The following is a 14,645-nucleotide window of genomic DNA, read 5'->3' as shown; positions in this document are numbered from 1 at the left end:
GTTCCTGCCTAGCCAAAAGATTCAAGAAGCTGTGACACAAAGTCTCTGCAGCCACAAGGCAAGAGACCCGTATTCCCTTAAAAATTATGCTAGGTATTCTGTCCTACAAACAACAAAGCACGATCAAGTGAAGTCTTCTTGCCCATGTTATAGATACTGGGTAAGAGTTCTAGAGAGATGGCTCAGAGGTTAAGAGCACTGACTGCTCTTCCAAAGGTCCTGAGTTCAATTCCCAGCAACCACATGGTGGCTCACAGCCATCTATAATGAGATCTGGCCCCCTCTTTGGGCCTACAGACATACATGTAGGCAGAATACTGTATGTATAATAAATAAATCCTTAAAAAAAAAAAGAGTTCTAGTCAAACCGTGGGGGTGGTCAGGATTCGATCACACCTAACCCAATTCTTTTTTTTTTTTCTTTATGGTGAAAAAGTATATATTTGGAATTAGCCAGCTGGACACAGTTTAGATGATCCCAACTTTGTTGGCAACATCCAGAGCATCATAATCAGGAGCCAAGCGAACATATGCCTTCTTCTCTCCGTCAGGCCTTATAAGGGTGTTGACTTTGGCAACATCAATGTCATAGAGCTTCTTCACAGCCTGTTTGATCTGGTGCTTGTTGGCCTTGACGTCCACAATGAACACAAGCGTGTTGTTGTCTTCTATCTTCTTCATGTCTGACTCAGTGGTCAGGGGGAATTTGATGATGGCATAGTCAAGCTTGTTTCTCCTGGGCGCGCTCTTTCGAGGGTATTTGGGCTGTCTCCGGAGCCGCAGGGTCTTGGGCCATCGGAAGGTGGGTGACGTGCGGATCTTCTTTTTGTGGCTGTGGACGCCTTTCAGCACTGCCTTCTTGGCTTTCAAGGCCTTCGCTTTGGCTTCGGCTTTGGGAGGGGCAGGAGCTTCCTTCTTCGCTTTCGGCGCCATCTTGGCGAAAAGCCTAACCCAATTCTTAACCATTTAATGATTTACACTTCCAGCCACTCTTTGGGAAAACTGGGGGCTTCATGGATGCTAGCCAGGCTCCTTACCCGAGTGTGCTTTAAATCAACTTCAGATTTGGATTCTGATCATCTTGGACAACATATTTATATCAGAAACCATTACAAATTAGTTTCTAATGATTTAAAAGATATTTAAAAACACATTTCAAATTCATGTTTAACATTTAATTTAAATATGCAGTTTTTCATTACCACTTTTAATTTTACAAATAGCTTCATGTTTATTGTACTTTATAAATATAACCAGTGACTGAATTACCAAAGATATTTGATTTGTTAATGATAAACACTTGGTAGTACCAGTTTTGCATAATTTTACTTTTTGCTTGGTAAGTTTTACAAGTTCAGAGTAATATAAATTCCTTTTTTTTAGTTCAATTTTAAAAATCACTGTTTTATACTTCAAAATATACAATGTTATACCTTTTCAAACTTGTCAGTGTCAGGCTGGTGCCAAGTGTGATAAAGAGGAGAGAAGGTTGCTATCAGAGGAAGAAAATTCTCACAATTAAAGATGCCTAAGCAGAATTGATGGGCACTATCATTTCGTCTGCATTAAAGCTGCTGTTTCAGCACCCCTTCCTGGTGGTACAGTGAATGACAAGAAACCCAGGAAGATTTTCTAGCTCCCTTAAATCCATTTAAAATACACTAATACCAGCTATTAAATTCAGAATACACACTTGTACAAATTAGGAGTTTTTTAATTTGTTTTTTAAGGGTGTCTCAGGGGTTTTTAAATTTGTTTTTTAAGGGTGTCTCAGTTAGGGTTTCTAAGTTGCCTTGACTATGGCAACTCTTATAAAGGAAAGCATTTAACTGGGGCTGGCTCACAGTTCAGCGGCTTAGCCCATTATTGTCACGGGGAGAAGCATAGCAGAGTGCAGGCAGACATGGTGCTGGAGGAGCTGAGACTTCTCCATCTGGATCCACAGGCACAGTAAGCAAACTGTCATACTGGGCATGGCTCGAGCATGTGAGACCTCAAAGCCCACCTCCGTAGTGACACACTTCCTCCAACAAGGCCACAGCTCGTCCATAGTGCCACTCCCTATTGGCCAGGCACTCAAACACTTGAGTCTATGTGGACCATACCTGTTCCAACCACCACAAAGGGCATTGCCAAAAAAGGAGTTAGCCAAAAGAGCAGGGTGTTAGCAGTGTCACATGAACATCAGAAAATAAAATCAGCACAAAGTCCTTGTAGGCGTCAATAATCAGACACTCTGACACTGACATTGACACTCCAACCACAGAAGCACGAAGTCCCTTCATGGTGACCTAATGCTGCACAGACACAGCCTCTCTTCAGCTCCTCCCAATACTTTTCCAGCTTTGTTGCTGGAAAATAAATAGAAAGTCTAAAAATGAGTAGCCATTGATTACTGATGCTGAGTTCTCATCCTTGGCAACAAAAAATTCATGTGTACAAACATGTGGTAGGCCAGTCTTCAACACGCTCTTAATTTAAAAAGGCATGGCATAGAAGCCAGACAGTGATGGCACACTCCTTTAATCCCAGCACTTGGGAGGCAGAGGCAGGCGGATCTCTATTGAGTCTGAAGCCAGACTGGTCTACAGAGTGAGTTCCAGGACAGCCAGAGGTAGAGACTCTGTCTTTAGAAAAAAAATGGAAAGCTATTGACAGTGACCCTCTTTTATAAACAAGGACAACCAAATTCAACCACACGTCATGAAAAGACCTCTACGTTCCCATTCCCTTCCCATACTAAGCTGCAAGTTCTTGAGCCGAGCTTAGGAAGCCAGGTGGTTCCATGGTTAGAGCTCCCTCCGGGGAACTGGCATTACCCAGCATCACTGCAGTGCCTGCTGCTGAGTAGTCTGAAGCACATGGCCAATGCTGAGTCACCGTGGGAATGCAGGGCTAGCGTCTCTCCTGGAATTGCACTTGGGAAGGACTCTGTGACCGCACCAGCTCACCCAGCCTCTTCTCCCATGGCTCCAAACACGACTTCAAACCCATGTCATCTACCTCAAGGGAAAAATCAGGCCTGAATTCCAATCCACTGGGGAAAATTATTTTATTCTTAAATTCATTTTCAAAATTTTGATTATTTATTGATCAGGGAGTTGCAGTGCTAGGAATAGAATCCAAGGCCTGGCACGTTCTAGGCAAGCTTTCTACCAGTTACATCCCCGGCTCAAGCATAAATCTCACATCCCCCCTCCGTATGTATGTTCCACTGTTCCTACCCTGTCAAGTTCAGGGATTCCAAAGGAAAGAGAAACACCCGAGTCTTCTGGAACTCTGAGATCTGCTCAGTGGTGTGGGGTTGAAACTACTTGTTCTCTAAAACAGAACAGAGGTTGAAGAGTGGCGGCCGACTTGGGCTTGGTGAGGACTTGAGATGTGCCAGCTCAAATGTGGGAAGACAGTTTCTCTGGGCGACAGTAAAGATAAGGAGAGCTCCACTCCATGCAACGCGACCTCTTACACTATACTAACAACTGTTCCAAACTAAAGAATATTTTCTTTGCTTGCACCGAGAATAGTTAGGCTTACAGTGACCCAGAGCTGACCCTAAGGCAGGATGACGGTTCCACAAGACCATGAAGGACAGCTGAGAAAACTAACCTTGCATGCCCAGTAGCCACACACTGCACCATGCCACAAACCATGGTGGCAAACTATGTGCCAAGGGCCACATGTGTACATTGCAGCTTCCCAGTCTAGTCCCTGTAGCAGAGCACCATACACAACAAACCCAAGAGAGCAAATGCTGTGTTCCAATAAAACTCTATTTGCAAACACTAACGAGCTTATTAATTTTCACATTCATGATTTTCCTTTTAAAAACCTATTTAAACTATAAATACATTATTTATGAATAGGCTCTGAAAAACAGTCAATCAGTGGCTGGACTGGCCAGCTCCACAGCTGGTTCTCCTGCACAGGCCCTTAGCAGTCATGGACAACGTCTCACATCTCTGATTCTAGAGACCTGTTTTCTCATATTTCTCATTTAAAAATTTAGATCACACAAGCTCTGTGAATATTCTCACATGAAAAAGTAATTCAGGGAGGAAAAAATCCTTACCTTAAAAAAAATCTGTTAACCACATAGTTCATCTAAAATTTACATAATTCAGAAACATGTTTGAAAAATTAGAATTTTTATTCTATGCAATAAGAACAATATGCATAGACCTGGTACATAATTTCTTAGGTTTTACTTTAGGAAAAAGAAAAAGATAATGAGAAAGGTTTATAAATCTCTTTGTTCCTTACTATAAAAAGCTGTTATGATGTCAACGATCACTTATATGTACAAACATCAACACCACACATGATTTATGTCTAGGAATCACTTCATCTAATGAGTCTGGAAGCTTCTTGAATATGCAGTTACATCATAGCTTTGCCATAGCTGTGAAAGCAGCTGTGGCCCCGGAATAGAGGGGCACACTTGATGTAACTGTCATAGTGTAAAAACTTCACATACCCACATATTGTCATCAGTGTAAAAACGTCACAAAGCCACACATAACTGTTATGAGTGTAAAAGTCATTTCACAGTCTATCTACCTCCATCAAACACAACAGTTCATTTACCCCTACATGCAGATGCATAGACAGTCTCATCTCCAGTTCTTAAGCAAAAAGCAGAACTTTGCAGAATCTTCTTCTGTCAGGGCTTGAAATACAGAAATGTATTCAACGCGCAGAAGTCCATGGGCTACAGAAAAAGGAACTGAATATCAAATGTTAACCAGCCTTATCCTTTCTAATGTGACAACTTAAGGCATTGAGACCTAATTGGTTTCTTGTGCCTAATCACAGAGACAACTCCATCTTCTATCTTAATCCTCAGGGATGTCTGATCGTCTCACATTGCGACGGATGAGATCACTTCGTCCAACTTCAGCCATTTGCTCTTCCCAAGACTTCATTTCATTATCATAACGAATTCTATCATCTTTAGCAAGCTGAATGTACGCCTGAGGAAGAATATTAGAATATTTCATTTAGAAAAGAACAATTATCCTCTGGAATGCTCCCACCTACACAGAAATTATATCACTCTTCTCCATGCACCAAAGGAGAAGACAGAAATAGTGTTAGATAAAATGTTAGGGGAGAAAGGTTAAGAGAGAAAGTGTTTAGGAAAGTGTTCTCTAACGGTCGGTAGGTTGTTTGAGGACTTGGGGAAGAGAAGAGGGAAGGGCAGGTAGGACAAGACATGATTTATTTACTGACACACTCGTGAGTGAACAACCAAGTTGGCCTTAATGAAGGCAGTCTCTGAGTACTAACTACCATCACTGGTGCTGCTGGGTGATGCTACATGAGACAATCCTACCCCGATGGACATATAAAGTCAGAAACTACTACTCACCTGCCTTTCGTCACTAGATAGATTTTTCCAAGCCTCATTTATAGACTTCAGTCTTCCCTGTAAGAAAACAGAAGAGTTAAGATGTACACACCTAAGAAGACAGCAAAGGAGACCATTCCCCATTCATTCCAACAAAGAACTCAGATGTTGTTCACAAGCAACACCAACCGACATTATTTCTATTGGACAGTTACATTTCTATTGAACTGTTATATTTTGAAATATAACAGAGTATGAAATAAAATGAGTTATCTCTTCTGATTAAAAATGTTTGTATTCAGGTATAATCTCCACTTTGTCATAAAATAACTCCACAGGCTTTTTTCTTTCCTATAGTTATGTTTTATTCTAAACTTTGTGCCTAGGTGTTTAGGTATCAACCTGGAACAAGCAAGCACTCCTTAAATTCTACTCAGCTGATCACATGACCTGAGTGACTTGACAGGAAAAAGGCCACTTTACATCCCTCAGGCTTTGTTTACATAAAGCAATGGGGGTGCGGGGGACAGCACCTTCCTCATAACTTCACTTAAATAAAAAGTTTAAGATAGCTGGGCATTGGTGGCGCACACCTTTAATCCCAGCACTCGGGAGGCAGAGGCAGGTGGATGTCTGTGAGTTCGAGGCCAGCCTGGTCGACAGAGAGAGAGTTCCAGGACAGGCTCCAAGACAATACAGAGAAACCTTGTCTCGAAAAAAAAACAAAAAACAAAAAAAGTTTAAGATATAAAACCAACAGAAGAGGGCAGCACCAGCAGAAGAGGACAGTGACAGGGTGGGGTAGTAACTGGATTAACTAACACTGGCTGGAGTGCCTATAGGTAGTGAGGTGAACCCAAGAGCATCAGATTTACAAGGAGAAATCTAGTGTCTCAGTGGCAGCACCAGGCGAGTGTCAGAGAGGAAGGTGAAAAGAAGCTTAAATGTCTACCACGGCAGATTCCAGGACATTCATATTTTCGAGAGTAAAAAAACAGTCACAGTGAAAAGGCAACTTGAGGACAATGACACTTTGCAAAAAAAAAAAAAAAAAAAAAGCAATGGAAATACATGAAAACATACAGTATTTAAGGGACAGGAACAAATTCAAGAAAGTGAGAAGACAGACTCAGAAGGTCTATACAAATACAAGCTATATAGAGTCTAAACAGAAAGCAACAAAGAAAACAAATCAAAAAGAACCCAAACTCCAACTGGTTTCATCTAACCATTTCTAAAATTACATTTTACTTTGTGTGCTCATGCATGCCCGCACACAGTGAAATCAGGGGACAACTCAGAGGAGCCAGGTCTCTCTCCCACCATGTAGGTCCGGGGAAAACAAACTCAGGTCAGGTGCTTTTACCATCCCACCAGCCCAGATTTTATTGTTTATTTTTTCTGAGACAGGGCTTCTCTGTGTAACAGCCCTGGCTGTCCAAGAACTCATTCTGTAGACTATGCTGGCCTTGATCTCAGAGATAACACCTGTCTCTGCCTCCCAAGTGCTGGGATTAAAGGCGTGTGCTACCACCAATTGGTTCAGATTTTATTTTTTTAATCTGTGGTTTTTGGGACAGCCTGGGTAGCCTCATACTCTTGATCTTCCTGCCTTAACTACCCAACTGCCGGTTGTATTTCTCAAAAATCATAGTGGCTAGAAAAGCAGTGGTAATTTTGAAATGCTGAAGAAACCTTTTTGCCAACCCATAACTCTATGGCCAATCTAAAAACACGGGGGAAAAGGCAGTTTTTACACATGTAAAACCTGAAATACTAATTTCCCACATATCCTTAATTAAGGAAAAGCTAGAATGAGAGTAAATCAAGAAAAACAAGAAGAGGCACAGGGACGCTGATGCAGAAGCTTGGCATGCTGGTGAACACTGAACAGATGGCAGCTGCCAATCTGGAATAGAGCAGAAGCTTCAAGCAGAGCTGATATCACACTAGATGTACTCAGTGAGCACTGACAAACTGGAATTCAAAAAAGATCTTAAATGCAAAAAAGATCGTAAATGACACTGGGTAATTTGAATAATGTTCCTCTGTAAATATGCTGGAAACTCAACGCTGACAAGCCCCTCATGCATGTGTATATGTATGTATATGTATGTTTGTTGTCTATGTACCGATTTGTCTGTGTGCCCTGTGTATGCATGTGCATGTGTGTGAGTCTGTGTGTATGGGCATTAGAAGCCTAGGGTGTTTGCAGATGTTCTCATGTGGCTAAAGCTGGCCTAGAATTCTCTACGTGATCTAGGACAGCCTTGGTCTCTCAAGGACTTGGAGCACAAACATGAGCCACCCAAGCAACTTAGTATTTTTAAATGAGTAAAATTATCAAGTTATATTTCTATTAACTAAGGACAGGGCCAGATATTCAGGCTTCTAAGGTATTTCTAGAGTATGGACTACATGCCAAAATGGATGTATTCAAAGTTCTCACCAGCACAGTTTTAAAAACATAAATGTACCTACACCCAAAGTAAATCAGTAACTGAGAAAATTGTAACTATCAATGAAGTGAGACTCTATCAACCAAAAAGGTAAGCCTTCATCTCAGTATGACTAAGTCACAGAGATTAAAATCCCAAGGAGAACTCTGTCATGGTCATGGCTGTTAACACAACCCTTTTACTCTTGCCATTAAAACTTGAACACAGTGTACAGTCAAAATTTTACTGAATCCTAGCCCTCAGGAGACAGGGGCAGGTGGATCTCTGTCGGTTAGAGGTCAGCCTGGTCTACAGAGTGAGTTCCAGAACAGCTAAGACTGTTAAACAGAGAAATCCTTTCTTGAAAAAACAAAACAATAAATAATAAAAAGACCCCCACCAAAAAAAGAAAAACAAACAACCCCCAAGACCTTGTCTTTTCCAGTGCTGGGAAGCAAACCCAAGGCACCATACAGACCAAGCTGTCTGCCAGTGAGCTACATAGACTCAGCTCCAAGGATATTTTGGTTCAGAGACACAATAAATTTCCAAATTTTCTATTTCTCTTCATCATGCGATATACTAAACATACAACTTCCTACATGATTTTAAACTAAAACAATTACGAACAACCCGAAGCACTGCTTACTGAAGCAGATCCATCTTTAGTCTCTTGGAAGCTTTCAGATACATAAATGTTGTAGGCTGATCGAGGTCTTTTTGGTTTTCCAAGCAACGTTAATTCCTGAATAACAAAAATAAAAGCATCAGATACAGTCACTGGGAAGCCTAACATCTAAAGAAACAATTCACTACAATGCATAACAATCCAAATGAACATTACTATTTTGTATTCTTGAGACAAGGACTTGCTGGCTACCACCTTATGGCCAGCCTCTTTCCTCTGCCTCCCAAGTGCTTGATAAGCAGGGGCCTCTTTTTCTACCAATAGATTTGATGGATTGGGCTTAGGATGTGGCTTCCTTATAAGGAAGAGGAGGGGCCTCCCGCTCTCTTAGGTGGTGGTCTGAGCATCCTGCATGGTAGAATCCTGCTCCTCTAGGGACAGAAGACCTCAGTGGCTACTTACCTTCATTGTGTGAGTGCTCCCCAAATAAATATGTTATGACAGCCTGCACCACCACACCAGCAAATAGTGTGATTTGTATATAAAGCGTGTTTGTTACATCTTAGAAATTAAAAACTTTTCTAAGCATAAAGTCTTAAAAACTGTAATATAATGGGGTATTTCTCCATAAAGAAATATTTCCTTTACATGTTATTTTTATAGCTTCCATGAACTGAAAATTTTCTTAAAACATTTTTTAGCCGGGTGGTGGTGGCGCCCATCTTTAATCCCAGCACTTGGGAGGCAGAAGCAGGCGAATCTCTGAGTTCAAGACCAGCCTGGTCTACAAGAACTAGTTTCAGGGCAGCCTCCAAAGCCACAGAGAAACCTAGCTTGGAAAAAAAAAGCCAAAACAAAACTTGTTTTTTTTTTTTGGGTTTTTCGAGACAGGGTTTCTCTGTGGCTTTGGAGGCTGTCCTGGAACTAGCTCTTGTAGACCAGGCTGGCCTCGAACTCACAAAGATCCGCCTGCCTCTGCCTCCCAAGTGCTGGGATTAAAGGCGTGCACCACCAACGCCCGGCCAAAACAAATGTTTCATTTTTAAGATCAGTTTCTCCCTTGCAGGACACATAATCATACTGGCCCAATTAATACATGCCTCCCCTGAAGCTCATGAACACAAGACTATTTAGTAACCTTATCTCACTCCTCATCTTAATGGTTCGTATTCAATTCTTAACAGGTGCCAAGAAGGGGAACTATGGAATGGGCACACGGCATCTGACACGTGGTCCCATATTCACTGTGATAGCCTGGACTCTATTTTCTGTAATTGGAGAGCAGCAGTATCTGAATTTATAAAATGGGGTGGGTGAGATGGCACAGCAGATAAAGACGCGCATTGCACAACCCCTGTAAAGGTGAAAGGACAGAATCAATCCTACAAAGTTGCCCTCTGACCTCTAAGCCAGCATCCCTCCCCCCCATTACAAATAAAATGGGGGGGGGGGGGGGTGTCTGGGAGGTTAGGAGACCAAGGGTGTTATTAAATATCTAAGGTCTTATCTACATGGGCCTTATTATAGAAACTTAAGAGCATTCCCTAAATAAAGACAAATGTAGCCTGACTTTGAAACAGTACCCTTTCTGTAACAAAAGTTAGGAAACAAAAAATTTAACCATGCAGATAGATGTTTTCATAGTTATTTCTTTGAAAGGAAATAGACTCCTACCACGGAGGGAACTCCTTACTTGAATAACTCAATTCCTAATGAAGGAATTGAGAATGCTCAGCAACCTTCAAATTCATGAGCCTCTACAGATTCAAATGTGAAGTTAGTCTTGACAGGAGACTCGGAGTAAAGATTCTAGCTGTTCATCATTCGCTTGCTTCACAACTCAAGCTTCAGGCCAATCCTATTGACAGTTGCAACTAAGGACTTCCTAGACACACTGTGTGAGATATAGCATCCCGCTTTTGTCTAACTGGAGTGCCCAGCAGTATTCTTCCATGTCACATCTGTCACAGACGCAACAGAAAACTACCTAGATTTTTGGTTCCGGTGATTCTTTTCCACAGGAAAATAGTATTTCAATGTTACTTACTCTCTTTTTTATTGAGGCTTTCTTTTTTAAACGTTTTTGCCTGACTTCTTTCTCAAAAGATACCAGCTGAGATGGAGTTAGCTGGTCTTTAAACTTGCTCAAAGCTTCTTTGTATGCTTTCCAGTCTGCTTTAAAATCAGCTTCATACACCTGTACATTATTTAAAAAAACCCAAATAAAAAAATCAATGAACTGGTGCTGGCAAGCTCAACACATCACATTTGCCAGAGTCGACAGATGTATTCTTCACATGCTGCTAATCAAGGTGCAAGGACAGAACTGACCATTCTTCCTGGCTGTTGTCAACCATTCACCTGTAGTCCATCCATCCATCCCTATCAACATCATATATGAAACAAAAGGCATAGAACACCCGTGTGGACATGACTGCTAAGGGAAGAGAGGGGAGACTAAGGAGATAGATAACTCAGCTGGTAAAGTGCTTGCCATGGTCAGTGTCTATAACCCTCATGCTGGGTAGGGGTGGGGCAGAGACAGGTGGATCCCTGGAGTTTGTTGGCCAGCCAGTCTAGTTCAGTTGGCAAGCTATGTGCACAAGCAGAGATCCCATCCAAAGGTAAAAGGTATGAGCTACCTAGTCTTTGAAAAAAACATCATCCCTAACTATAGAACAACTAACTGGTCAGCAAAACTGAAAACATAAATGCTTACTTTTTTTTCTGCATCCGGTAGTTCCCTCCATGCGGCCGCTATTTTTCTAATCAGTTCTGAGATCTTTACATCTATAAATTACAACAGAATAAAATGGATTTCTTAATTTTATTTCTTAGGGGTTAACTTCTACAAACTTTTGAAATAGCCTAATGGCTCTAAAACCAAGCTATTTACATACATCTCTACATCCTACGGACACACTGTATCCAGAAATGCTAGGAAACTGCTACTTAGCTACCAGCAGTCCTTGGAAAGCTGCTGCTAGTGTAAGCACCTGGGTAATCAACTGCTTCTTGCTTCTTCTAGTTTTCTTTTTCAGTTTTTCAAGACAGGATTTCTGTATGTAACAGTCTTGGCTGTCCTGGAGCTCACTTTGTAGACCATGGCGGCCTGGAACTCACAAGAGATCCACTTGCCTCTGCCTTTTGAGTACTGGGATTAAAGGCCTGCACCACCACTGCCGGGACTTCTGTATTTCAATTGAAACATTTTGTCATGTCTTTCAGGAATTATTGTTACTAAAACCCAAATAAACTACAAGTTAGTTTTGTTGATACAATGCCATCTTGCATTTCAATTACAGAAATACCATTTCCTTTGTCTTAACTGGGGATACAATTGTTTTATCAACCATGTGTTAGTGCCAAGTTCTACAATTTAGAAGACGGGTATGGGTAGGAGCATGTCCCTTAAAAGTTTACTGTAGCCGGGCAGTGGTGGCGCACGCCTTTAATCCCAGCACTCGGGAGGCAGAGGCAGGAGGATCTCTGTGAGTTCAAGGCCGGGCTGGACCGACAGCCTCCAAAACAATACAGAGAAACTCTGTTTCATAAAACCAAAAAAAAAAAAAAAAAAAAAAAAAGTTTACTGTCTGTCCCTTACCTACAACAGGAGTACTTTAATACAGCTCACATGGTTTTCACAAACGCCCTGTGAGTACTCTAAGTACAGGCTTTGGAAATCATAAGCAAAGACCAACTTATTAATTCGGCTATTACCCTTGTACTATATACACAAATGAAGCCCCTTTAGCCCTTTCTTAGGCTATATGGAAATCTTTCCTACTTGCCAATCTTTTTTTCTTTCTCTCTCTTTTTTGCTAAGAACTCAGATAATTTCCAAAGACGTTAGCAGTGATTTGTATATATCAGTGTATTTTGTTTTGTTTTGGTTTTTGAGACAGGGTTTCTCTGTATTCTTTTGGAGGCCGTCCTGGAACTTGCTCTGTAGACCAAGCTGGCCTCGAACTCACAGAGGTCTTCCTGCCTCTGCCTCCTGAGTGCTGGGATTAAAGGCGTGTGCCACCAACACCTGGCTACAACCATTGTATTTTACAGACACTTCCCGGTAAGTTATTTTATTGCACCTTTACAAACAATGTCCTATCACAGAAGTAACTGCTAAGCAGTTTGTTAGTGGGTCTTTTAAACCCAGGGCAAGTAAGCCTCAACTTTATCTTTTATTTCTCTAGAGTGCTCTCCACTCTACAGGTTATTTTTAAAAATACTGTTTTCATTTATATTTAAAGAATGTCTAGCTGGGCGTTGGTGGCGCACACCTTTAATCCCAGCAGTCCGGAGGCAGAGGCAGGTGGATCTGTGAGTTCGAGACCAGCCTGGTCTACGAGAGCTAGCTCCAGGACAGCCTCCAAAGCCACAGAGAAACCGTGTCTCGAAAAAATAAAGAAAGAACGTCTATTAGTTATGTTATACACACCAAAGAAAATAACTGTTGCTAGATGTTCTGGCAGTGCAAATCAAGATTGCAGCTGGGAAAAATAAAATAAAATAAAACTCCCCAAATCACATTAGAGGAGCAAACTTCTTACCTGGGTGTTTAGCTTTAAATCTGGGTAGCTGTTCTGTAGAAAATCGAAGGTATGAAGTCATAGGTTTCTTTGGATAACTACCCAAGTTGGATGAAAAACATTTCGGAATACAGATAAGGCTACACACAGATAAAAAGAACCGGATAGAATGTCAGATGTTTACCATTCCTATACACAGACCTCAGATTCTAAATACAATGTCAACCAAGATGCTAACTATCCAGCGCCTTCACCAAAACTGCTAATAACCTTCAAGCGAGTCCCCTTCCCTCTGCTGTGCTTATTAATAAACAAGAGCTTCATTTACAGAAGCATGCTACAAAAGTCCTCCACAACCGGCCACTCCCCAGCCTTAGGGCTTACTTTAAAACCCTATCTTAACCAAGCAAGAGGCTGCAGGGCTGAAGCCTGCAAACGCGGCGCCCTGAGTGACCTAGGCAAACGGAAGGGACTGCGGGGCTGAAACACAAATCCTGACACCCTGGGTGACCTAGACAAACGCAGGAGTGGGCTGCGGGGCTAAGGCACAAGTCCTGACACCCTGGGTGACCTAGGCAAACGGAAGAAGGGGACTGCGGAGCGATCTGGGCAGAGTAGGGGCGAGTTACCCGCGCCGCAGCTCCCGGGGCCCCGCTTCCAGGGCACGAGGAGGAAGGCGGGAACCCTGGGCGCCGAAAGGTAGAAGGTGACAGGAAGTGGGGGGGGGGTCGGGTACCAAAGGGGCGTGAGGCCCCTGGCGGCCCGGAGACCCGGACGGGACCCAGGCAGGAGGATGACGGACGAGCGGAGCCCCCGGCCCGCGGCCTACCTGAGCGCCGAGGGCAAGCGACCTCCGCAACCCGCGCACATCTCGGCCCCGGAGCGCCCGAGCGCCCTTAGCGCGCCCCACATTCCCCGGAAGAGCGCCATCGCTCGGGCCGACGACGCGCTGGCCCGGCGCCGCCCGCGGAGAGCCGTCGTCGCGCCCACCACGGGCGCCTGCACACAGCCGAACCACCCGCGTGGGAAACCCGGGGGTTTGTTATCATGCCCGCCGCGCGCGGGGCACTGTGGGAAGCCCGGACTTCCGGTCTGAGGCAGGAGGCGGGGCGGACGGAAGGCGGCCTGAGTCCCCTCCTCCTCCTCCTCCTCGGTGGGCGGAGCTGGGGAAGGGGCGGCGCCTGCGGCGAGGCCGGGAGGTCTTGTTCGGAAGCGGGTGTTTCTGGGCCGCCGCGGCTGCAGGCTGCCCCCCCGCCGCGGGTTCTGCCGCGCGGCTTGCTTGGGGGTTGCAGGACGGGGACCTCGCCTGCCAGCTCAGGTCGCTGACGCTGGCGCCGCGGCTTGTGTCACAGTGCCTGGGCCCCTGAGGTCAGAGAACAGCGGTCCTGCCGATGCCCGAGCTACCAACTGCCTCGTTTCTTCCTTCGGAGCCCACAGGAGAGCGTGCGGGGCTACTGAGGGGTGGAGGAGAGGGCGGGAGTGAGTGGTCATGAAACCCATCGCTTCTCTCTAAAAATTAACTGAAAGGGAGGGGCTAGGCCCCCAGTCTGACAAGCTTCGTTCAGTCCCAGGGTTTACATGTTTGAAAGAGAACGACTCAAGGAAGGTGTCCTTTGACCTTCACACACAGTACACAAAATACACGAAAGTAAATGTGTCATTAAAAAAAAAGCAACCCAGGGTGCTGGAGAGATGGCTCAGAG

The 14,645-nt window shown here is 43.7% G+C and overlaps 2 protein-coding genes across 2 annotated transcripts; both read right to left on the bottom strand.

The window, feature by feature from the left end:
- Positions 1-421: 421 nt before the first annotated feature.
- On the bottom strand, positions 422-964 carry LOC121134253 (60S ribosomal protein L23a-like). Its single transcript, XM_040732204.1, has one exon. It carries the CDS (start codon positions 931-933, stop codon positions 469-471), a length of 465 nt encoding a protein of 154 aa, XP_040588138.1. The 5' UTR covers positions 934-964; the 3' UTR covers positions 422-468.
- A 2,071-nt stretch (positions 965-3,035) lies between these two features.
- Tfam (transcription factor A, mitochondrial) lies at positions 3,036-14,234 on the bottom strand. The gene is made up of 7 exons (XM_040732203.1): positions 13,772-14,234; positions 12,964-13,082; positions 11,133-11,203; positions 10,461-10,610; positions 8,435-8,530; positions 5,369-5,425; positions 3,036-4,970 (listed from the first exon to the last, which is right to left on the bottom strand). The coding sequence occupies exons 1-7, from the start codon at positions 13,870-13,872 to the stop codon at positions 4,833-4,835; spliced, it is 732 nt and encodes a 243-aa protein (XP_040588137.1). The 5' UTR covers positions 13,873-14,234; the 3' UTR covers positions 3,036-4,832.
- Between the last annotated feature and the right edge of the window lie 411 nt (positions 14,235-14,645).

This window comes from Mesocricetus auratus, unplaced genomic scaffold (assembly GCF_017639785.1).
Source record: "Mesocricetus auratus isolate SY011 unplaced genomic scaffold, BCM_Maur_2.0 Super-Scaffold_100027, whole genome shotgun sequence".
Lineage (NCBI taxonomy): Eukaryota > Metazoa > Chordata > Mammalia > Rodentia > Cricetidae > Mesocricetus > Mesocricetus auratus.
Note: the sequence above shows the minus strand (reverse complement) of the source record. Positions and strands in the feature narration are given on the sequence as shown.

What these genes read in the sequence shown, in the direction of transcription:
- LOC121134253 (XM_040732204.1), bottom strand. Translation starts at nt 933, where the DNA reads ATGGCGCCGAAAGCGAAGAAGGAAGCTCCTGCCCCTCCCAAAGCCGAA.
- Tfam (XM_040732203.1), bottom strand. Translation starts at nt 13,872, where the DNA reads ATGGCGCTCTTCCGGGGAATGTGGGGCGCGCTAAGGGCGCTCGGGCGC. An exon ending in TACCGGATGCAGAAAAAAAA is followed by an intron (nt 10,611 to 11,132) that starts GTAAGCATTTAT and finishes AATAATGTACAG; the next exon opens with GTGTATGAAGCTGATTTTAA. An exon ending in CTAAAGATGGATCTGCTTCA is followed by an intron (nt 5,426 to 8,434) that starts GTAAGCAGTGCT and finishes GTTTTCTTACAG; the next exon opens with GGAAGACTGAAGTCTATAAA.